The sequence below is a fragment of the Pangasianodon hypophthalmus genome, chromosome 21 (assembly GCF_027358585.1).
Source record: "Pangasianodon hypophthalmus isolate fPanHyp1 chromosome 21, fPanHyp1.pri, whole genome shotgun sequence".
In the NCBI taxonomy this organism is placed as follows: Eukaryota; Metazoa; Chordata; class Actinopteri; order Siluriformes; family Pangasiidae; genus Pangasianodon; species Pangasianodon hypophthalmus.
This window is the reverse complement of record NC_069730.1, coordinates 7,515,100-7,539,412: the sequence shown is the minus strand read 5'-3', so window position 1 is coordinate 7,539,412 and position 24,313 is coordinate 7,515,100. Positions and strand designations below refer to the sequence as shown.

At 39.0% G+C, this 24,313-nt stretch overlaps 1 protein-coding gene across 4 annotated transcripts in view; it reads right to left on the bottom strand.

Moving 5' to 3' along the window:
* brwd1 (bromodomain and WD repeat domain containing 1) overlaps window positions 1–24,313 on the bottom strand; it is a 28,556-nt gene that overhangs the window by 3,886 nt on the left and 357 nt on the right. Inside the window, exons 2-43 of one of the 4 annotated variants that reach the window (XM_053227521.1) lie at window positions 23,223–23,492; window positions 23,049–23,107; window positions 22,910–22,939; window positions 22,650–22,709; window positions 20,944–21,094; window positions 20,758–20,856; window positions 18,902–19,062; window positions 17,412–17,633; window positions 17,239–17,339; window positions 16,419–16,489; window positions 15,838–15,938; window positions 15,693–15,733; window positions 15,127–15,228; window positions 14,585–14,735; window positions 14,125–14,259; window positions 13,322–13,450; window positions 12,165–12,390; window positions 11,592–11,744; window positions 11,136–11,319; window positions 10,191–10,281; window positions 9,628–9,768; window positions 9,465–9,541; window positions 9,026–9,251; window positions 8,164–8,280; window positions 7,976–8,083; window positions 7,637–7,761; window positions 7,443–7,525; window positions 7,186–7,297; window positions 7,017–7,078; window positions 6,099–6,254; window positions 5,856–5,976; window positions 5,111–5,236; window positions 4,949–5,018; window positions 4,820–4,873; window positions 4,311–4,427; window positions 3,341–3,493; window positions 2,925–3,100; window positions 2,526–2,695; window positions 1,921–2,052; window positions 1,662–1,814; window positions 925–1,224; window positions 564–704 (exon numbers count right to left, since the gene is read on the bottom strand). In XM_053227521.1, the coding sequence (XP_053083496.1) occupies window positions 564–704; window positions 925–1,224; window positions 1,662–1,814; window positions 1,921–2,052; window positions 2,526–2,695; window positions 2,925–3,100; window positions 3,341–3,493; window positions 4,311–4,427; window positions 4,820–4,873; window positions 4,949–5,018; window positions 5,111–5,236; window positions 5,856–5,976; window positions 6,099–6,254; window positions 7,017–7,078; window positions 7,186–7,297; window positions 7,443–7,525; window positions 7,637–7,761; window positions 7,976–8,083; window positions 8,164–8,280; window positions 9,026–9,251; window positions 9,465–9,541; window positions 9,628–9,768; window positions 10,191–10,281; window positions 11,136–11,319; window positions 11,592–11,744; window positions 12,165–12,390; window positions 13,322–13,450; window positions 14,125–14,259; window positions 14,585–14,735; window positions 15,127–15,228; window positions 15,693–15,733; window positions 15,838–15,938; window positions 16,419–16,489; window positions 17,239–17,339; window positions 17,412–17,633; window positions 18,902–19,062; window positions 20,758–20,856; window positions 20,944–21,094; window positions 22,650–22,709; window positions 22,910–22,939; window positions 23,049–23,107; window positions 23,223–23,271 (5,236 nt within the window). In that variant the 5' untranslated portion in view covers window positions 23,272–23,492. Of the gene's footprint in view, window positions 1–563; window positions 705–924; window positions 1,225–1,661; window positions 1,815–1,920; window positions 2,053–2,525; window positions 2,696–2,924; window positions 3,101–3,340; window positions 3,494–4,310; window positions 4,428–4,819; window positions 4,874–4,948; window positions 5,019–5,110; window positions 5,237–5,855; window positions 5,977–6,098; window positions 6,255–7,016; window positions 7,079–7,185; window positions 7,298–7,442; window positions 7,526–7,636; window positions 7,762–7,975; window positions 8,084–8,163; window positions 8,281–9,025; window positions 9,252–9,464; window positions 9,542–9,627; window positions 9,769–10,190; window positions 10,282–11,135; window positions 11,320–11,591; window positions 11,745–12,164; window positions 12,391–13,321; window positions 13,451–14,124; window positions 14,260–14,584; window positions 14,736–15,126; window positions 15,229–15,692; window positions 15,734–15,837; window positions 15,939–16,418; window positions 16,490–17,238; window positions 17,340–17,411; window positions 17,634–18,901; window positions 19,063–20,757; window positions 20,857–20,943; window positions 21,095–22,649; window positions 22,710–22,909; window positions 22,940–23,048; window positions 23,108–23,222; window positions 23,653–24,313 lie in introns of those variants that run through there. The other 3 variants (XM_034314652.2, XM_034314650.2, XM_053227522.1) reach the window with 3 other exon arrangements.

Sequence of the window (24,313 nt, the reverse complement as noted above, 5' to 3'; positions counted from 1 at the left end):
CTGACCAGGCTGTAGTTTGTAGTCTGCAAGTTCTTATTTCATAACATGTTTGAAATTTTGTTTCACTGTGTTTATTACAACACTGTCCTGCAGAAGCGCCAGAATATGATACATGCTGTACTGCTCCTGAATCCACCACTCTGGTAGTACAAACTGCACTACAAATGGAGATTTTGGATAAGATCCAAGTGGAACCTTAAGCAGTAACTCCACCTCAAGGTCAATCCATACATGTGAACGTTTGGCCAACTGTGACGCCGACCTGGATAAAGTGGTTACTGAAGATGGTATGAACAACCTTCTGGCCATGTTGGTGATTTCTGCATTTCACCTTCTCTATGTTATTCTTGAGATGTTAGACATAATATATGACATACTACAACTGGGTTGGGGTGCATCTGTGAGTGTATATGTCTGCATGGGGCCTCTGAAGGCTTATGACATTGTCACTGATTATGATATTCACCACAGCCACCACACCAAGGCCATCACAAAACATCTGTTCAGCACTATCTGTTCATTTCTTGTCATCTATATTTTGCTTCAAATCAAACTGTATTCACCTTCTTTCACGACTCTCCTCCTTGATGGTCTACGGTTAAGTCTTTTACTCTCGCCATTCCGATGTGAAACTGAGAAGTCACTATCAGGACTGGCCTCACTCTTCTCCTCCTCACTGGCACAGTCTTCACTTTCATGCGACTCTGTCAGGAAAATAATCTGTACTGTAATTCTTGTTTAGGAGACTGAGGGAAAAGAAACAATGCCAATCCAGACCAACATAAAAATCAAGAGTAGTTGTTTTCAAGGATTGATTTTTCCAAGTAACCCAGGTAACTTGTAACGTTGCCACGGAAAATTAAATTTCAGACAGAAGGCAAGTCTATCATAGAATAAATTCTAAAAATATTTAATTCCTCCTACCCTGCTGGTCATGCTCCTCAGACTCTGAGCTGCTCTGGATAACTGCAGCACGTTTGCTGGTCCTGGAACGAGCCTTATGCTCTGAAGTATCCTCTTCCTCAGATGCGTCAATCAGCTTCATCTTACTGACTGCAGCCATAGCGGTTTTCCTGGGCTGGCGACTCTGGTCTGCGTCAGCCGCATTTTCCATATTCTCCTCGTCTTCAGAACGTTCCAGGTCAGAGCCACTGCTGTGTCGAACTCTTCTGCGCTCTGCACGGGTGGATCTGCTGCTAAGCCCGTTCACCTGATTACTACCTTCTTACACACAACAGGATTCTTGTTAGGGAAATTTACCAACATTGTAACACCAACATTTTACTGCCATTTTCAGTCTGAACAGCCTAACTGGATCAGCAGACATTATACATCAATAATTTTACCACAATAAAATAAGCAGCATAGATTTTTTTTTTTTTTTTAAATAAGGAAAAAATATTTGCCTCAAATATTAAGATTCAACATGTTGTACTAATCAGATATAAACAAGGTATCATGGTATTGTTAGCCTCAGTTCAACACACTCCTCTGTCTCATGTAAGGGACCCCTTATTTACATAATACAAAAATGTAAGTATTATGCAGTGGGAATGATATCAGATTTAACTCAGGGGGTAAATCCAGGACAAGAGTTGGGAACCTCTACATTAAACGAATTCCACTGATTACGGTGTGCAAAGGCCATTGTTGGTATTTACCTGGCTTTCTTTTCTCAGAGTTCCGAGTGAGTCGGGTGTTCCTGTTTTTGGTTCTGCTCGACTGCAGTCGTCTTAATGAGCTGGACTTCCCAGAATACTCAGCATCATCATCATCCCCAGTTGAGCAGTCAATTTGACTTCCACTGTCAGTGACTGTAAATAGAAGTTTAAAAAAAATAAAAAATAGAAGCAACAGCTAAGATAAACTGTGATTTGCAGTTTGGAGTAAAAAGAACATTTGGCAGCACAGTAGCCTCACCATTCTTTTTCCTCGCCTCTCTCTTTTGCATGGCTCTCCGTGTCGCTCTTGTTTCCCGTCTGAATGGCTGAGAAGACGGAGGGAATTCTTCCTTTGATTCACTCAATGAGACTTCACTGTCATTTTCAGATTCTACGGCAATAAAAAGGGGATAGAGATAGAACTGTTACAGTGGGCGGGTTATAAAACAAACTGAAGTTCCTGGTTTAAACACTGGGTGTCACTATCACATGAAAACATATCTAAAAGGAAATCAGACCATCTTTCTCCCATTAAAAACATTAAAACCATTAATTCTGTAAGAATACATTAGGCTTCTGGATCAATATGTCCACACCAAAGAAACAGTTCAGAGGAAAGTGTCTGTGTGTCTGGAATGTGCTGCTGTATAACGGTATAAAAATAGCGTGTAACATCTGAAAATGAGTATATCAGAATGGGCTTAAAACTCACTCACATCCTCAGGCATTTGCTTAAATTAAAATGCTATGATCACACAGGTTTATGATTTCTTCTTTTCCTTCAGTTAGAGCACCTTGCTGTAGGAATTAACATGAGCATGTTGTCTTATTTTAACAGCAATGTTGTGATTATTTTAGGCATACCTGACAGAGATGATGCACTCTTATTGGAGTCCTCCACTGATGTGTAGGTAGAACTGAGCCGCCTTCGCTTCTTACTGCGATGGCGCTCCACTGTAGAGGCTTTGGCCGAGGTAGGTTTGGTTGTAGGTGGTTCCACTTTTTCCTGAGTTTTAACAGCACCCCTCTTCTGACTGACAAGACGAAAAAAAAAAAAAAAAAAAAAAAAAAAAAAAATCACTTACAATTGTGAAACGATGCTGTGGACGTTGACTGCTATCCAGTTATTCTAGCTAAAGTACAATAAACTTGTTAGGGATGATCAGACATGATCAATGTGAAGCATCATTAAAAAGGCAATGAATAAAATACAAACTGGACACAGAATAAAGTGGAATAACAATGGCTGAATGAAAAGCCCACCTAGTGGATTCAACCCTGGGAGGAGGAAAAACAGGTTCCTGCTGCTGAGTTCTCTTTTTAAACCTCTGACTGCGTCTCAGCTTCAAACTGCTTTTAACTGCAGTCTTGTAGTCAGATATGATTTTACGAATGCGCTCCTCAAAGAATGCAGACAGACGCAGAGTCATACTGTAAATCTGTAAATTTAAGAAACAAATGTAATGAACATTAGGCATAGCATCGTGGCATTACAATTGATGATACTTCAAAACAACATGACCAAATTAGTTAAACATGGAAAAAAAGTTTTTCTAAAACCCAAATATGCTTTACGCAGACTATCACAAATGTTTACAAAGATTAACGCATGTCACAGGCACATAAAACCATACAAATGGTTCTGATTAAGAGACCATTACCAAAAAAGTCAATTTTACCTTTGAACGTTTGTTTGGTGTGTAGGCTTTAGCATTGGCAAAAATAAGCCTGGTGTCTTTGCATAGTTCAGTGGGGTTTTCATAGCGGTCTTCTTCAAGGGTTCGTCGAACGGTCTCCAGATCCATGGGAGTGTCGATGATTGCTAAATAGTCCTACAGCAGTGACATGCAATGAGATTTAACTTTTTTATCAAGGTCATTCCTAATTAAATAAGCAAAAGACTCAATAAGCTTTTGACAGTAAACGTTTGGTTGTTTGGGCTTTGTGCTGCATTAGATTCAAAATGACAATGGCAAAGTTTTAACTGTAGTTTATGGAAAGGGATATCCCTTCTGCCTGACTTGAATATTCAAATATCTATTAATGAATGGATTTTCAGTTATGTACTAGGAGGTCTTTATTGTGGCGAAATCAACTATAATTTTCCATAGCAAATGAACATTCACCCCGTTGATGGCAGAGAACGTGTATGAATTTTCAGATATAATACAGAAAAAAAAAATAATTAAATGAACGAATGTTGATTGCTCTGAATGTTAGCTCAATATTTTAGCCAGTAGCCATAATGAAGCAGCTTTGTCAGTGTTATAACTGTGATAGAGGTGAGCATTGGATTGGTAAAATCTACCACCAGCTCCAGAGACTTTTTCAGTCCTGATTTCTACTACAAAAAACTGTCACACAAGACTTTTCTCTTTCATATTTTCTCACTGACTTCATGTGGATGCATGGCATAATGAATACTTCATTGACAAACTACATCTAATGGATTTAAATCATATTAATCAAAATCTAAAATATTGCACATATCGAAATGAATTGAAGTGTTTATCATGCTTAAACTGTGAACATCCACAGACTACTTCCAGGATCTTATACATTTTTAAAAACATTACATTGGTATGTGCTGTGTTACGATGTGGATATTAGTGTTTTAAAAACATAATTATGATCTTTGCATCATCATACCTGATACTCATTCTGATCCACAGGCTGACGAAAAGGCTCAGAGTCTTCACACTCAAACATATAATCCAGCAGCTGTTTGCATGCATCCTTCCATGCATCCCTGTCCAGCTCCATCTGCTTAACAAGATATAAAAGAGCCAAAAAAAACATTTCTGGGGAACTGTTTGTAGGATTAGATAATGTTTTACCACTGAATTTGGATTAAACAGAAGTACTCCTTCCTGATCCAAATAAGATGTCTGGACCAGGCTGTAGAAATGCTTCATGGCAATTTAATCAAATAAAACTGCATATAACTAAATTAGATTTCTTAGCTGACTGCAGTGTGTCTTAGTAGAGGCACAATAATATGATATCCTGAACAGAATTCTCTCAATAAATGCATAACACAACTATTACTATTACTATTAATGGTCAGGTGTCCACAAACTTATAGTATATGCAATCAGTCCAAGTTTCAGCTGTTTAACTTAATCCTGTGTAGTCCATCTTAAAATATCAAGTGTTACCTGATGTGCCCTCCGCCCAGTAGATGTGCCTGGTGCATCAACATCTTCCATATCCTGAAACAATATAAAGCAATGAAGAAGACAGCAAACACAAAGAGTTATCTACAGTAATAAAGGAACCTAGGTCACCTCATCCTCAGTGTACTCCATGTTTTCAACTGCATTGTAAATCTCCATAACATCAGTACAATGTGGCTTGCTGAGGAAAAAAAACACACACGTTGTAAGTAAGGGTACATATAAACTACTTTCATGAAAGATATATAAATATTATCTATAATACAAACCTACCTAATGAACTTTAAGAGGACATCTGTTATAAATTTTGCTGAGTGTGCAATCTTGCTACGTGGTTCATTGAAGGTCTTTGCATTGAAATAAATATACCTCGTGTCCCAAATTAGTGCAGATAGTCTCCTGAAAATAAGACGGCAAAACAAGATAAGGCAATATAAACAAAGCCAAGGCAAGTCGGATCAAAAACAGAATGGAATTTACATAGGGCAACAAGTTAGAGTAATTTTGAAAATGACATCAAAACCACTCCACCTTGCCTAATAATTTCTCTGGATGAAAAACTCTATAGAAAGTCATGGCCCTTAAATAGTATCTTTAAAAAGAGCACAAGCATGGCCAAACTAAGCACGCAGAGCACTTATCAGTAGGTGTGGTCATTAAAGAGTGCAGGGTGCCAAGAAACAATTACTACATAAGTACTGTATGTAACATCTTTTTCCTAGAATAGGAAGAATGAAAGTAAAATTTTCTAGTGTTGACACCTAATTAAATCAGAACTAAAGCAACAAGAGTTTATTTCACACAAATTCTCAAAACATTCTTCATTTACCCAGAGAGAAAACTTACTAATGTGAGACTTACAGATGCTGCTCTGCATGCTCAGGTTGTCTATCCTTGTGCTCTCTACTAAAGATACTATTCAAACACCATACAAAATGGCATATCCATAGCTGGGACTCAACTGGGATTTTTATTAGTTAGATGAGATGGTGGAAATTCCCTCCCATTTAAGATTCACCTGTAGAAGTTGTGCTTCAGCCTCATGCGGATGGAGCCCAGGTCAGTGGGGTAGGCGATTACAGTACAGTAAGTGGGATATTGAATGAGGTCCACTGGGCCAGAGAAGGGTGCAGCAATATCTTAAGTCCATACAGAAAAATATATATTTAGTATAGTTTCCACGCAGGTCTTGACAGTGATATGAACAATCATAGTAGTTAAGAACTGAGAATTAATTCAGCTCTGTTTTCAGCACACATACCTACTGTGATGAGCTGGTCTATGCCGGCAATGATACGTGCGCACTCTTCTTCTCGACTCCTCCCTCCCCACTCGTCCTCCTGTGGTTTGTACAGGATGTCAGCTCTTTCTTCATCTGTAACCGGCACACATCCACCCACCACCTCTGGACGCTGAGCTACACAACCAACACACACTGTGAAATACACTACACAACCCTCATCTCTATTAACAGGACACTGCTAATGTTTGAACTGGGGCACTACAGACTTTATCAGAAATGTTTCAGTTATATACCAAAAGGACACAAGATATGAGTTAACATTGCATTCAGTGTTGAGTTTCTCCCACTGTGTATTACAACAGAATTCAGAACTATAAAGTTCAAATCAAAGCTGAATTACCAAAATTAGGCCAAAAAAGCCTTTTAATTTTAATATTTATGCGCCCTCCCCTGCACGATAAAAGGTTTTAACATGCAATGAAAAAGAAATGAATTAAAAATTACAATTTCAACTGAGGATACTGAATGCATGGAACTAAAAGATTTAAAGCTCATGCAAAAAGATAAAACAAATAGGTCCCCCACAAGTGTCATTTTAAGCAATAAACATAACAGTAAATATGGCTAGGATTGTCTCAACACCTTTAAACTCAAAAAATGCCAGCTTTTATAAATAGGCATATTTAAATATATGCATATCCAATCATCTAAGACGGGTTAGCCATTTAAACATTTTCCCTTTCAATCAATTCTCTTGATATAACACAAATAGTAAGGGATACCCTGCTGCTGTGTATCTGGCTGAAGACACATCTAATGGAATGTACAGAGCGCAAGTGAGAGCATTCCTCTCCTTCAAAAATAATGTACATAACCTAAGGTTTCTGAGGAGAGAGGTACTTTGGGTTCTTGTGTGTGTGTGTGATAGGAGTTTACCATTCTCTGGAATAGCCTCAATGTCCCATGGACTAAGCTTTTCAATTTCTCCATTGTCCCACCTGCAAAGAGGCCATTGCATTACCAATACGACATATCAAAGCCAAACAAACATCTGAACACACTACAGTTGGGGGGGGGGGGGGGGGGGGGGGGGTTTGCCCCTTACTTGACTTTGAAGCATTGGAAATGGCTGTCAGGATACTCAGGCTGATACGGCTCCTGACAGACTATGGTCCCAAACCACCAAGCATCGTCAATTACTGACCGGAAATGATCATCTAAATGACAAAACAGGATCACGTTAACATAAAAAAATTCCTGGGAATACAGGAATTTACTGTTTTTCCCAAACAAGTGTTCCATCTGGATATAGATGTAAATGCTATAAGGTTAAATAAGGTAAAGAGCACTAAGGTGACATACTTGGCCTCCAGATCCTGCTGCGTGCTTCATCATAGCTCTGGCGGAGCACAAGGAAGTCAATCACATCGGGCATATCATGATACCTGCAGGAAAGCAAGAGCAAACAAGACTCCAGCAAAATATGACAAGGAAGTTCTAATAACAGACTACAGTAGCTAATAGGTGCAAACACAATAGAAAATGGTGACTCTTACTTCACAGAAAACGACTTGTTTGTTATTTTGCCTGTTCCTGTGTCAATCTGCGTCAGTTTCAAGCAACAAAGTGTTGGAGGACACACCTCGTACTTGATCCCAGTTATTTTAACAAACTCTTGGTCCTGGTGATTAAACAGCAGTGTTATTTGAAGTAGTGATGCACCAAAGACATCTATAAAATAAAAGGACCACTACAGGACTATGACAAATAACACATAAAATCCAGACAAATCTAAATGAGGGATAAACATTTAATTACCAAACTGATGGAACTATCACAACAGTAAATGATGTTTCAAGCCTAAATGTTACAAGAGCTTTTAAATGAAAACTGACTCTCAGATCCATCTTCCTCCATGGCTGTTTGTCCAGGTTGATGGGGTACAAATTACTCCTGCACACTGCATCAACATAGGCCTCGTGACCCTGACGGAAGTAGATCACCTACAGACAGAGTGTGAAGTATAAATATCAGACACAAGTCAGCACAGAACATGGAGTAATATGGGACAGTGAAAACAAACCTCATCTCCCATTTGCGGAACAAAAGGAGACTTTCGAGGAATGACATCAGTAATCCAGGTAGAGGGACGAAACTCGTTGGACACCTCTCTGTTCAGGGACAGCCTGGGTTTTGGACACTTTGGTTTTCAGAAGAGACAATCAACAAGGTAAACAATATTTATTGTAATCATTTTGTTCTATTTACAGCACATTGTCTACTAACGTACTGATTCATTACACTACTGTCCCTTAAACATTCCTCTCAGGTTGATATCACAACCATTACTGCACTTTACACTAAACTGCATTCTAGTTGCAGCTATGGACCTTATGGTTACATCTATGTCTTACTGTCATGTTAAATGTTCTTTGTGATTGGAGTATTTATGCTCTACTGCCCCTCTGTGTACTCACTCCCACTGTTTCACCCCTTCCTGCATGCTTGTTATTTGTTTTGCACTTTATTTACATCCTGTCAGCACTGTGTATGTCATGTCATACATATATCTTGCACCTTGGGTCCAGGAGAAATGTTATTTAATCTCACTGTATACTGCACACTGTATATGACTGTGAAAACAATAAAGATCTAATTCACTTGATTTAATTTTTCTCAATATTTTCTAACCCTAAAATCCAAACAACAGAAAGAGGTCTAAATATATAACTAATATCCTAGAACCTGAATTATAATACACCAGGCTGACAGTCCAGGGTTTCCCTACCAAAACCCTAAAGTGCTGGCTAGGTGTTTTACTTACTCTTTTAGGTGGCAATTTCACAAGTTTCACTAATATCTCATTAGGTACTGGAATACAGTTAGCTAACATACAGTTGGTTAACATCTGTTAAAGAACACTGCTGCCTCTTGATGCTATTCACCTTTGGTGTTTTGGTTTTTGCTTTTCTCTTCGGTTTCTGAGGTGACGAGGACGGTGCATCCTCATCCTGTGTTTGTTCGGTTTGCTCATCCTCTGCAGTGTTGTCTTCCTCCTCCTCCTCATCAGAACTGCTAATCTGCCTACGAGCACGTCTTCGGGAGGACATGGCCGCCTGCGCAGTGATGCCAGCATCAGCTGTCCAATCAGAATACTCGCTGGACGAGTGACTTCAAATAAGAACATGCAGACATGTAATTAAACAATCTGGTAATATTTACATTAGCATGTGCAATGAAATAATAGATTTGCTAAAATATACTTGGAAGAAATATAAGCCTTTAGGTCTTTACTCGGCCTAGACTATGACGTGCGTGCCATGATGACAGAAAATGTTAACATCACCCTAAAGCAAACCACTTGCTGGAGTTATGGGTTTGTACCTTGAGCTGTCACTTTTCCATTCCTCCTCTTCCTCTTCATTTGACGAGTCTACCTCGCTAGCTTCAATTTCATTCTCCTAAATGTCCACATACACCAGGATGAGCGGTCACCACAAATATCACACACAGAAAAAAAACATCAAGAGATGAACACAGGCTTTACCTCAGAGGAAGCAGTTTCCTCTCCCTCCTCACAGGAAAACTCGATCAGACTCTCTGCATAACTGTTCGTGCTCTCCAAATTGCGGTGCCGCTTGCGTGGCTGTGTGCGCTTAGTGCACACCGCCTCATCATCAGAATCATCCTGTGTTTAAACCAAGTCCACAAACAGTAAGTAGATATAATAAGCGCAAATCCAGTCTCAGGTGACAATTCCAAACATTCTTCAGTCAAAGGAGGTGAATCTTTGTTAGTTACTGAAATGTTCTACTACCAAAGGAAGGAAAAATCCCTACGATGTAAAATTTCTATTGAACAAACAACACTCATAGAAAAGTAAAAACTACATAAGTGAAAATAGATGTTACTAAAGTACTGTATGCTGACTGCAAGTACATTTAATATTTTACAATCCTATTTAAATTAATCACCTGGGAAATCTGACAGAAAATTACAATTCATATAAATCTACCACTTGAAAATAATACAGTGATTCATTTTGCAAAATACATTACATATAGCTGCAATTCATTACTTCAGCATTGAACATATGAAAAAATGTTTTACCCTAAAGGTGCCGTGTGCAATTCTGCGTTTCTTGGCATTATAGAGGACAATCTCCTCGTCTCCCTTAGCGATTCTGAATAACTCCTGATCACTGCAACGGAAAGTTGTGTCATTGTTATTATTCCTGGACCAAATCTTTTTTTTTTGTCTGAATCTCCATGCCAGGGGTTAGGTAAACAGTTACCTTTTAATGCTTAACCATAAAGTGAATAGTTATATACAATGGCTATAAACAAGACAATGTGAAGTGGTTTTGTTTTGTGAGTGGCATGTCACACTGCCATTGCCACTTTTGACTAGTGCCACAGACTCGAATAAACGCATACTTCTCTGTCCATTGGTCTTTAAACATTCTGTTTTCATTGTTCACTTTCCTGTAAACAAGCCATGTCTTCAGTTTACTGATCAGACCAGATTATGGAAATAAAATGAAAAATCTGTGCAAGCCTGTAAAAAAGCTGCTTTGTGACAATGTCCACTGTCAAAATAAAACTGAACTGAATTCTGACTGTATATCTCTAGCCCTGTAGCTATCGTCTGGTTTGATGAGTTGATGGGCTTCAGCTAAATAATTTACACAAATGCATGCAGTTGGATGAAACCACAATAGACATAGTACAGAAGCCACACTGGGTGATATTTAGATAATGGAATCACTGAAGTATGGCCAGGTTTTTCTGCTACAGTATTTTTTGCCGTATATAAGTACTCAGTTAGGTCTACTGAAATCACCAGTTCATGTTGCCCGAGTTAGAATGTCACAGCAACCTCGCTTACAGCTTTGACATACCTGTTTTAACCATTCATTTAATTATGAACCATGTGACAAGTTTGGACGTTGCGGGGAAGAGCAGGCATTACCATAAGTTATTAAAGTGACACTTTATAACTTTAATATAACTATAAACCACAAACATTCTGAATTTAGAATTTAGAAGGCCTTACCTGTACGCACTGGCAGTAAGTTCAGGCACCACCACCCTGCGCCGCCATGCCTGCAGATCCCTTTCTGTTGCCATCTGACTGCGCGGTGCGTTTTGATGCATCTGCCGCACTCCCTCCACTTGCCCGCTGCGCCGGAGCCCCACGTTAGGTGGAGACTGCACCTCCATCCGCTCACTCAGAGACACTACGCAGAAAAATCAGGGCAAAATTACACCAAATTGATTTATGTTCCATACACAGTATGTCACCAATGACACACACAAACTACAAAAACCAATATGTATAACTGATCACTGAATTAAGCTGTTGCTAAATTTTTACATCTGTACTGCAAGGAAATTGGATGTCATGTAGATCTGTATGGTACTATGGGCTTAACAGTATTCACACTTAGTAATGAGCAAGAAATTGCCTAAATATTTTACTCAAAAGGGTTTGAAAATTTGCAACATGCACCTCTTCTAGGGGTACCCTGCTGCCTCCCAGCCTGCTGGTCCTGCTGCTCCTGGAGCTGACGGATGGCGTCATCTAAGAGACTGCGGCGCGCCTGAGGATCCTCACTCTCAGCTGGCTGCTGGCTGATTACCTGCTCCACCACCTCACCATCACCTGCATAAATGCAAACGATCTGCTGAGTAATGTTTTTAATATGAAAACAAGAGTGGCTTTATCTAGACATTTCCCACTGATGTGGGATCAGTGCTTCCCAGGCTGGTGCCTAGATTAGAGCTGTTCTGTGATTTTCCACCATTGGGGTTTTGGCTCTCTGGATCAGTACCAATATGCAACTGGTTTTGTACCAAGAAATGGTGATGGTAAGGGCTTGGGGCATATATATATATATTCCATACTTTTTTCATAAGATTTCTGGGATTTAAACTCACACTCCTTAATCCAGAACCTTAACCCCCAGCACTGCTTGCATACTTGGACAACTTTGCAAAAATTTAATAGTTATTAATAAAATAATAAATATAATCAAAACACAGAAGTAAAGAGGCTGTTACTTAAAACAGATATCTGTCTTACTCGTAGCAACGTATCCAAGCTGAGGAACCAGGTGCTCATCTGTGAAGTTCTCCCTCCCTGGCACAAGTCTCTGATATCTAGGAGGATGAGGATTCCCGTCGACATCCACGAGGAAGGGTGGGGGCATGAGGTGAGGTGCCTGTTGTGTCTGCTCGTCTAACACGAACCCGTTGGAGTCCCGGATCAATGGACGGTAGTCAGTGTGAAAAAACACCTGATCTGGAAGCTGCAAGTAATTTCAAAAGAGGTTTTCATCATGTAACATCTTCCCAGATTAGCCGCAGCAGTAGCACCTTTACATAACTAAAATGAGCCAAAGTCCAGCCCCTGTAGCCCTTCTGTTACATAAACGTACAAGTACAGCAGTGCCCCAGTTGTATTTTCTTCTTTGAATTGTAAATGAGATCACTGCACACTTTGGTAACGTTCTAATGCATGGTGATGGCTAAAATAACTGGATTTTAAAATTAGCTTGGTCATTTGTAACCCATGTGCATGCCATTAAATTCAAAATCTACAGACATGACAACTAGCATTGAGTTGATAAAAGACATTGTCCATCATGAGAATTTAAAATCAGTATTTGGCAGCTACCTGAAAAAGCAAAACATTAAAAAATACTCAAAGTAAATTCTAACAAGTATAAATAAATTATGTATGAAATTAAAAATAAATATTCCTAAATTAACCTCTGCAGATTGAAAGTTTTTTCTGCGGCACTCGAATACGCATGTTCCACCACCTCATGATATTACTCAGCATGACAAATGAAAAGTTGCTTAATTGCTGTAATCACTAATTATAGCCTAAGGATTTAATTAATATATTTATCTTTGTGAATGCAGATGTAAGTGAAGATTGTAATTATATTCATCACCACAGAGAACTCACTGCATAATGTCAGCATCCACTGTGATGATATGATTCATACTGATAATATTAATCATGCTAGTTTAACAGACAATAATACTGTTTAAACTCTTATGGGTTGCACATGTATTCATGGAATCTAGATCTTATACACAAGCAAGGACTTGCTGTAAACAGGATGGCAGCAAATGGAAATGTTAAAAGCCCTAATTAACCACATTTCAGGCAAAGAAGTTTGTCATCAGTGACAAGCTTTACAAGTGCAGATGTAAAAGATGAAGGCAAACCTTTTCATAAGGCTTGGAGCTCCCAAATCCAAAAATGACCAGGTGACCATGAGAGTCTGTACAGGCGAAGCGATGACCATCAGGGGTGAACTTGCAGTCAAAAACAGCACCATGCCCCTGCCCCTCAATCTACACCGAAAGAAACATAGAAACCTTTAGACAGAGGGTTCTTAACTCCTGTCCCTTTGGTTTCAAGTTCTGCCTACCGATCCAACTGTAGTTGAACGAGGGGTGTTGAGGGTAGGGAAATGCTAATGCTTATACCGACATCGTGCTCGTAATCCAGTACATCGCTAACTAGCTGAGCCAAATCCCTGCAGTAATTCAGAGCAACTGTTTGGTATAGCTGCTTTACATTTCGGAAGTTCTGTCCAACCTTATCTGTCTCCACTACTTCTGTGTTGGTGTTCTCATCAATGTGATGTTTAACATCACTGGAAAATGGTGAGTGAATAAAGGTGTTGTTGCTGTTTTTGGTTTTAGTAGGTAAAAGCACAACCTGCTTGTTATCCCTTATGTTTAAGATGACTGAATCTTTTCTTATTAAACACCACTGTAAGCGCACCAGCACGGCACGTGACTGCTAACTTCTCATGGGAATAACGTACCAAAATACAACACACCAACAAATCAGCATCAGAATCACTACAAACAAAAAACTTCAATATAAAACTATTTAATGTGTTTCAGGGAGGAGTTTTCCTTTAAGAACCCTTCCTTTAGCCTAATAAGGCGTACAAATCCAGATCTGCACAAAGCAAGATTTTTTGTAAATTGTAGTAAGTAGTACTGGAATACTGCACCATGTTAAAGTAGTGATGAGTCTTTGTGCCTCGTATTAGGTCCCAAATGAAAATGTTGCCATCATGACCTGCAGACAGCATGACACGGGGATCATATGGGTGTGGCTCCAGCACAAACACCTCTGCCTCATGACCCTGGAAGGAACGAAGAACATTACAGCCTGTCCCACAGCAACACTCTCAAAAACCATCTTTTTTTTTTTTTTTTAACATTCAAATGATCCAAAATTAGGTGTTTGAATTCTTACTTTTCTAAACAGATATTTTTGGACCATATATATATTTTATTTTGATATTTTATGTCACTACTATGTCTATACTTGGCCATATATCAGCCTGTAGTCCTATTGTAGCAGCACACAACCTCATGCCAGTTAAAAGTCCTGAATGTTCTGAGTAAAATCTCACCAGACTAACAAACGTTATTTAATCATATAGAGTTTTTTTTTTTTTTTAATACCTTCAACACATGTAGAAGTTGCCCTGTATAGGAGTTCCACACTTTGAGGAGATGATTGTTGACAGCAGTGATAACTGTGTTGTCATGACGATCCCATGACACCATGGTGACCTTGGGTTTGAAGAAGCTTTCTTCTTCCGCAGGCACAGTTCTGCAATCAGCAAAGATTAAGAATAGCAGTGATAAAGGTTATAAAGCAAGGCCAAATATCAAGAGAGCACTACTAAGGACTGTTTTTTTTTTTTTTTTTAATTTCACATTATCACAAAAAAACAGACTACTTTTATTGTGTAAGCTTATCATTAAAAATATCATATTACTTAAAGAAGATTCATTTTAATGAGCTGTATGAAAAAAATCTCATGAATATTCAGCTTGTGCAGGATTTGCTTTCATTTTTCAATTATTCTAACGCACCTTTTTCAACAAATAAAATACATACACACTCCTAACACACAATGTTAAACAAAATGTCATTTTGTTTAAACAATAAAGTCAAGTCAAATCTGATGGGATAAAATTGTGATTCTGGGGACACATACCCTGGTAAAGTGGCAGACATCTCCAGCAAAATGCTTCTCCACTGATGTCTCTGATGCAGCCTCCAGATGCGAGCAGTGCCGTCACGACTGCCACTTACAAACCTGAAAGTTTTGTACAAATAGTTGAATACAATTTAATTTTACAACACCATCACCCAAATGTCTTTAGTGTCTGGGTTTGGATCAATTCATTAAAAAAATTTTAAAAAAACAAGCACATCTATAAATCCAGTACATTGTCCAACAGGATGTTTTTCAAAAAGCAAAGGATGTTCATGAAGTTTAGATATGCTGTAATTTTATTGCACCTGACCAAATATTACTGGCTGGTTTAGGATAAAACAACAAAATCAGCACACAAGAGGTTATAAGCAAAAAAAAAGTTTGTAAGTTAGACACCATGAAATTTTGGAATGAAGGCATGATGGATAATTAAGAAGGGAAGAAAAAAAAAAAAAAAAGCCTTGTGTGCACTGAGGCCTGCCTGAAATCAGTCACGATTCCTTCACCCCAACATTCCACCAATCTGACTGAAAATCTGAAAATGCTCCAGAAAACCTACATACCTCTCTCCTGTATTGCAGAACTGGATGCTGTCGACTTTATCCTAAAGACAAAAACGTGTCAAAGCTAGCACCACATTCAGTTACCGTCAGTTAAAGCAAAGGACGGCAAATGTGACGCCTCCATGTTTAAAAATTAAGCTCTTACTGTGTGTGAATTGAGCTCCGCTATTTTTTCCGGACTCCCATTGCCCAGGTAGTATATCCTGATTACATCATCGGTGCTCCCTGTGGCTAGGAACATGCCTCCTGTATCAGGTAAGAGCAATTATATCAGTTACATTAGGTTCATTTGAACCTGAAATCAGGATGCTTGGTTAAAAATATTGATTCTGTTGAGACTGTGAATGTTAGATATGAATTCATTTCACTGAATTTCACATTTTCAAAAATTCAGTGAATGTGAAAATGTTCAAATTACCAAGAAATAAACCACTCTGGATATAATCATGTCTTTGAGGTCAAGGCTACACTGACTTCTGTGCTACTGTCCGTTTTTTCCCCACTACAACTGAATACACCAGGTGCTCACTGTGGGACGCTTCAAAATAAATGGAAAAGAAATTTGCCCCAAATTACTTGTAATGCAATCTCGTAAGTCCATTAGCTATTAAATCTGTTCCTGAAACCTCTTTTCTGTACTATTAGGTGTGGCTCGTATTTGGCTGAATGGGAAAATTTGCAGTTACACTGGTTATTTTCCAGGATCGCTCAGGCGTTTCGCCTTACCTGGGCTGAATGAGGAACACACCATCTGAACACCAGGTCTCGGCCTTTCTGTGAACTTCAGGGGACGATCACTAAAACCAATAAATGAGAGAACAGGATTTTACATAACATATATACTAGGAGTATTCATCTAAAAGATCCAGCTACATAAAACTTCAAGCTTTGTAAACAAAGGTCTGGATAAGCAACTAACATGACTGAATGATGACAACAGATATCTTTTAATGCATAACCATTAATGATTGGTCCATGGCTATAAATAAGATGCTACGTTATGTTTTGTTTTACAGTGGCACTTCATGTTACTACTTCTGACTATTGCCCAGAACTCTGAATAGATGACATGCATTTTAAAACGTAAAGCAGGGAAAACAAATGTATACCCTCTATGTCCTTGATCATCAACTTTTAATTTTGAACAAGTCACTCAATTAATCAGACCAGAGAGGGAAAAATTTATTTTTAAAAATCACAAAAGTCTGAAAACTCTTCCCTTTCCTCTTCTTTTTAGGCAGATAAGAACATATATAACACTTGACCCTTCTTCTCATTCTTGATGGGCTTCATGCGATTTGCTGCAACAAGCCACAACAAAGACCTGTTACAGAAGCCATGATGCTACATATTTAAAAGACTAGATTCACTGAATTACTGCGTTTTTACTGAGTTTTTCTGCTCTGCAGTGTTTCTGAGTGCTCTGTTTAATCTGCAGCCAGTTGTATTGGCTCTTACAGTCTCTGATGTTGTAAGCTCTGTACAGTCTCTGTCTGCCAGTTACAGGACACAATTCAACAAAATTGCAAGGAATTGTCACACTTACGTGAAACTGGTGTTATTTACATCCCACTGCCAGAAGCAGACAGTTGCATCAGTTCCTGTAGAGACCATGTACCTTTTGGAGCCCTTGACAAATGGAGAAAACTAATGGGACAAGACACGAGCGTCAGATCAAGCTTATTAAATAAAGTAGTAGTAAACGGTAGTGTAGCATACCTGTAAAGAGGTAATAGATCCACTGTGACCCTGCAGCACTGCCACTGGGGCACAGGTACGAAGGCACCAAACTCGGATGGTTTTGTCGCAGCTCCCTGCTGCAATGAGGGTGTTCTCCAAGTTGACAGCGAGGTCTGAGATCTCAGCATGGTGTCCTCGCAGAGTGGAGTGGAGCCTCCCGTCAAAAGAGGACCAAATTTTTACCAAGGCATCATCTGAACCCTGAAGAGGAGAGAAAGGAGCTTAATCATTCTTCAGGCCAGAGCAACTAGCAGCTACACCCGGAGCTTTAAAGATTGTGTAGCACTGGATCAATAATCAATATAATATGATATTTTAATTTATCTTCTAAAATAATGGATTTAACCATGCATCTTGTGAGGTTCAAATTTTGAGACATTTTCTACAATCAAACCCTGATTAGTAATTTTCCAGAACTTGTTCTGAACTTGTTTTGATAGCTCCTTTGTCTTCAGTACCCTGTTTGTTTAGGTATGATGTCTAACAAACTCTGGGGCCTTTCAGGAACAGGTGTACTTATATTAAGTCTGTGACACTATAGCTCCACACGTGAACTCCATTCAAATAATTATATAACTTCTGATGGCAACTAGCTGCAAAATCTAAAGGTTTCACAGCAACAGTGTGAATGTTTGTGATTTTAAATTTTTTTTATTTGTAAACAATTTTACAAACTATATTATATAACTACTACTATTTTCCCCACTGAAATATGATGGGCCATTTGGTGCAGATACGACACACAATCCCAATTAAGTCCATTTAAATTGAGGCTGTAACACAACAAAATGTGGACAAGTTAACGGGGGAGTAAATACTTTTGGACAGTTTGAATACTATAGAAGATTTTCAGTTTGCAAAGAATGCTGAGATGTATGCAAATAAAACAAACTCTGCAGAAAGTTGAATGGCCAATCAATAACATTTGTAAAATGTGTGGCAATGAAGCAAGAAGAAACAGGAAACACTTGAATGCACTTTTACACACCCTGTATATTCAACTGTTTTTTTCAAATGGTGGAACAAACTGGTAGTGTTTCCAGACTTGCTGGCACTTGCTAGACTCTGACATATTTTGCACTTTGGGTCTTAACTGCACTTGGTCAGACTTTAAATATCTGAACTATACACTCCATATGATGGACTTGATGTGGCCTTTCTTTGAAACAGTCATCAAGAGCAGTTTGTTGTTTAAACACGATTCCCTCAAGTGGGCATGCAATACACCATTCAGCCTGATCAGCTGTAGTGATGGCTTTAAAAAAAAAACCCGCGTGCTGCGTAAACAGGCTACATGCGTTGGTTTTTTCGGCAAGTTAGACAGGAAAATAGAAACGAATGTTTATCAAATTTGAATACCCTCAGCTTATCATCGTTGTTGAAGAAACCTTTATATAAGATGTTTGTTTTCCTCGTAAAGCATACATGTGTGTCAGAGTAAAATATCCACAGCTGAAGTAAGTTCTCACCGTGAAAATCCTGGATCCTGTTCGGTCGAAGGCAATGCAGTAAACAGCCGACAGATGTCCCAGAATCCTCCTGTGCATTTTGATGTTCTGATATACACTGACAGGATGGACAAAGCTGAAACGCTGAGTGCCTGTCAACTCCCTGCCTCTGCACACCTCCACTGCATCCACACAGACACACACACATAGTTCAACACACACCGCAGTTATTCTTCTATTACTTGCTAGTTACAGTACTGTGCAAAAGTCTTAGGCACATGTAAAGAAATAATGTAGAGCAAAGATGCCTTCAAAAATATTCAAATTAAATGTTTCTACATTTAAAAAAAAATACTATAAAGAGCAGTAAACAGTAATAAATGAAACAAAGTCAATATTTGGTGTGATGATCCTTCGCTTTAAAAAAAGCTGTAGGTTTTACTGAGCATCTTGCAGAAGCAGCCACAGTTCTTCTTGAGACTTTGGCTGTCGCACTTGCTTCTTATTTTTGCAGCACAATCTAGCAGGCTTCATTCTTTTTGTCTGAAAAGTGTCTCTTATGTAATATGCTGCTTTCTTTACTGACATACATACATTTTTCTGTAATATTTAATTTTGTGTTGGAAAACTAATGTTTGGAAATCTAAGAAGTTTCTGTACTGAAATCAATAATGTAGAAGTCATAAAATAAAGAAAATCTATAACAATAACAGTTTGTACTATAAAAAAAATAGGGTGCCTAAGACTTTTGCACAGTACTGTATATTAACTCTACCACAGATTTCGTGTTATGATTGTAATGGTGAATGGAACGGCAGCACACCAGTTAAGAAAAATGCAGTATAGACTTCACCCTATGAACTGTCACCGACTGAAACCTGAGCTGAAGCGAACAATCGCAGTTAACCAAGATGTGCGGAAATTAAACCACAGATCAGCTTAAGAAGTGCACCTAATGTATAGACTCAGCAGAGGCTAAATAAAATAAACACAGACAGAAACATGAAGGTTGCCATGCCGCATTGGACGTATTTGCGCACGTACACCTTCCTCTTTTTGGCAGGAAGTGCTTTTCCAGAACTGTTTCAGAGCTGAATTATTTACTCAGATATTCAGTGAATCTGAATCAAGTGGTCAAGTTTTTGCTCAATAGGGCTGACTAAAAACCACTGAAAAGTATCTTAGGGTACTTTTACACCAGCTAGCCTGTTTGCTGAGTCCAAATCTGAGTGAAACTGATACCTTTTGATTTATCTATCATTTGGTTTCGTACTGCAAATGAAACCAAAGCAAAAAAGCAAAAAAGTGTGGGCCTGTAGGGCTGAAAACATACTCATAAATGACAAAAAAAATTATGCAAGCATGAACACCACATCACCGCTCAATAAACAACAAATAAATTAGATAATTATATAAATAGCACCCATGTGTCTCTTTTTGTTTGTCAGCCCAAATATCCAAAACATGTCGCATTACTGTAGCTCATTTTGGACCTGGCTAATTCTGGGCATTGCAGCCCAGTTTAGCAGCTTGCATTTACAAAATATTGTTGAGAGCAAACCAAAATACACAGAGGTTTGGTTCACTTCCTGCAGTTGGGTCGATTCAGAGCTGAATCATTTTATCACTGCGATCAAACCTCACTAGATTTCGACTGGAACCAGACTGAGGTCTCCTCGCTTACCTATTCTCAGATCAGTTATTTTTGTCCGTACCCAAGTGTGATTGCTGTGTTCTCACCTACACACAGAAGCTCAGTGAGAAACAAAAACACATCAGTGTTCTATTCAAACAGACTAAACCCTGCATATGTAAAAGCACCCTGTCTTCATATAACTATAACCAATAATACCCAGTGAAACAGCAGTGGCACCTACCCAGATTTGGGGCATCCCTGCAGCTCAGAGGCCTCTCCGGTGGTCTTCCTCGATGAAGTGCAGCAAAAGTTGAGCTTTTCCATCGGCTACGGCCACAATCTGTACCATATGAAGAGATAATATTGGGTAAGAAGAATGCGTGTATTCCAGAAAGGTCAGTTGGGTTAAATGTTAACGCTACCCCACCTTTAGCTGTACGAAGTAAGGAGTGTCTCCCTGTTCCCAGTAGAGAATGCACCCCAGGCAAACCAGACGGCACCTGCTTGTCAAGGATTGGACCGATCTGCTTACATATCTGCAGCAAGTGGTCTGGTGCAATATGTTTGTTGGCGGTGATCTGACGGAGGAAAAAAACAACACGTGACGCAGATGTCACTCGAATACGGCAGAAGCTCCCTTATGAGACCAACTTGATCTGACCGGTTTATTTAAATAATCCATTCCTTCATCTTCAGCAACTGCTTTATCCTGAGTCACAGTGGATCCAAGGCTAATCCTAGGAACACTGGGTGTGAGATTACTGCTAGATAAAAACATATTAAAAGATGTCCATAACCAAACAGATGATCAGAGTAATGAGTAGACTATGCATGCAATCATCTTTCACAAAATTCAGTGCTAATTTAAAGGCATTGCTTGAAAACTGTTTCCTATATTTAGACATATATTTATAGACATGTTGGTCTATTTCCTCCATTACCCAGAATGCAGTTAAACTACCTGCTGATAGTGGTGCCAGTGGGATTTAGCTCTTGCTTCATTGCTACTAAAGAGAGCAGTGCAGTAGCGCTTTAGTCCTTGAGTCTGTCCAGCTCTCTCACCTCCTCATCTGTACATGCTGCTTAAACAGATGGTTCTACTTAAACAGGTTCTAGATCGCCAACCATCAGACCAATACCGCCATCAACACCATCCTGCTTGTCATGTCGTCGATCGATAACTAGGCGAGCCGATTCTGTGCAGTTACTTGGCACAGCTGCTTCGTACATCTGCACTGCATTCTGAAAAGCTGAGCCCAATGTTTGTTTCTCCTTAATAGGACATTGAATGTCACTGGAAAGTGGTGAGTGAGAAAAGAAGCTCTTGCTCTTCTGTATTTAGGAGCTAACAACAAAATCCACCCTTTATCTCTTATGCTTGAAATCTTTAAACACCACTGTAGCTGCACTAGCAATGTCCCCCTTGCGACAGCACGGCACACAATCACTAACTTTTCACAGAAATAAAGAAAATACAGCACCAACCAACAAAGTAGCACCTGAATCCTTAAGCACATTACAAATATTTCAATATAATCATATTTAATGTGTTCCAGGGTGGAGGTTTCCTTTAATGCACTTGTTAAGGTTTCACCAAAGATTTCTATTTTCTTGGACTAATTTGCAGGTCAGCAGCACTATAGGCAACAATCAGTGTGATTTCAGAAATAAAATCAATCATGATAAATAACCATGTCTGAAAAGGAAGTGGTTTGAAAGTGAAGCGTTTATGCAAATCAGGACCGCGCGTCAACCAATCAGAACGCAGGGACAAAATAAAAAAAATAGAACGCGAACAGCTGTTTGAGGAAGCTGATTGGTCGTGAGAAGGGCGACGTCACGAGAGCTCGGGATTCTCCACCCTCACTGCAATACGACACTAAGTAAGAAGCGAGTCCGGTCAAAAACAAAACAAAACGAAAAATAAGATAAAACCTCAGCGCATCTGGTACAGAGAAATGCATACACATACCAATATAAACAGTGCAGCATGCTTTTTTAATAAATCCAAATGGCTGCCTAGGCTTCTTCCGGATTAGTGAATCTTTTGGTTAATCAAATCCTGGGGAAATTAGTATCATTCAGCAGAAATACACACATGCAGCAATTAAAGGCAACAAGATGAAAACATACCAAGTCTTCATATGATCTGGGATGTTCATTTCCTTCCCAGTCCACTCTACGGGGAAGGAGCTGCCGAGAACAGAAACCCGTTCAGAAATGACAGGACTTCAAATATGATCAAATAACAACTTGATTCACCATATCATCCCAAAACTCTGTCAAAGACAGTGAAAAGCTATCAAAAGTGACAAGCATTAAATCCGCCTCTGAGTGAGCTTCACTCGAGCCAGGCTTTGTGCTGATTACGAACAAAACACACGGACACACACCTGATGTTCCTCCAGTTCACTCACGAGAACCTGCAACAGATTAGACACAGTGATGTGTAATGAGCACTCGCAACCAAAACACAGCATTTTCACCACAACACATCCACATATCACCGAGTCGGAAATACACTGCGCTCACCTCGGCCGCTCTCTGACAAGGACCGGTGGTTAAAAAGCGAGAAATTAGATAATAAAGCTCTGAAAAAAAACACACAGACGAAAAGCGAGGAAATGAGTGAAAATGGGATTTAAACGCAGGAAAAGGTGATGCTAGCTATTCAAAACATTAAACCTTACTTTTCTTGTGCCTTACCCGATTCAAGGAGCGAAATACTCCCTCTTTTGTCCATTCTGTCAGCCATAACTTAGCTGACGTACTCCTCTTGAAACTTCTTTCTATGTCTTGTTATCCGCTGATATATTTATTTAATTCTGACTGCACGGTTCGGGTCTCCTTCGTGATAGCTCCCGCTTTCCGTTCAGCCAGTTTTCAGTCGCCATTGGAAGTGCGAGGCCTCGGCTTACAGAACAACTTCCGCTCCGACCAAAGGAAATGGGGGGTTGGGGGAGAAAAAAAGTCTCCCTGTCAAACAAAGGAAGTAGAAATGTCACTGACAAATTAAAACCATATCGACAGTTTTTTTTTTCTGTGTTTACTCGCTTATAGGCGTCGAAAAGCTATTCTGTTTAGCGGCTTCGTAACGAAAAGATTTTTTTTTGTCTCGCGCTTGCTCGCGTGAGCTTGTGGATGACGTCAGCAGCTCGTGCTCTTGCTTTTGCAGCTGAATCTGGCCTTCGTTTATTTTTTGGAGTAAATATACGATAATTATTATTAATATGAATTTATTTTATAAATTAAAAAGTAAAATGAATTCAAAAGTATTCTAGAAATCTGCCAAGTATTCAAACATTTAATACAAAATGCACCAGCTTGTTTTTCTTTATTCCTTTCTTATATTTTATTTTAAAAATATTTTATTTAAAACATCTTTGTAGCATTAAAAATGTATTTAGATTCAGGTTGAAATGAAATATGAATGCTACAAAATGTCACATGAACTTATATAATGACATCATTCACCTGTGAATTTACACATGTGCTATGTAGACAGTTAGCATGTCACTGTTTCACACGCTGTCACATGTAATAGACTTTTCACATGTGATTTTTACACAATCAACTTTTTTTTTTTCTTGGCCTTGTGCTTTTATTTTTTCTCATGTAATTTATCACCCAATTTACATGTACGGCACATAATTTTGTTTTTTCAGATGTGATTTTCTCACGTGTAAGTCTTGTTCACATGTGATATTCTCATGAAGTCACGCATGTTTGTTCGAGTTCACGTATGCAGTTTCAGGGCATGACATGGTTAAATGTGTATATATATGTGTGTGTATATT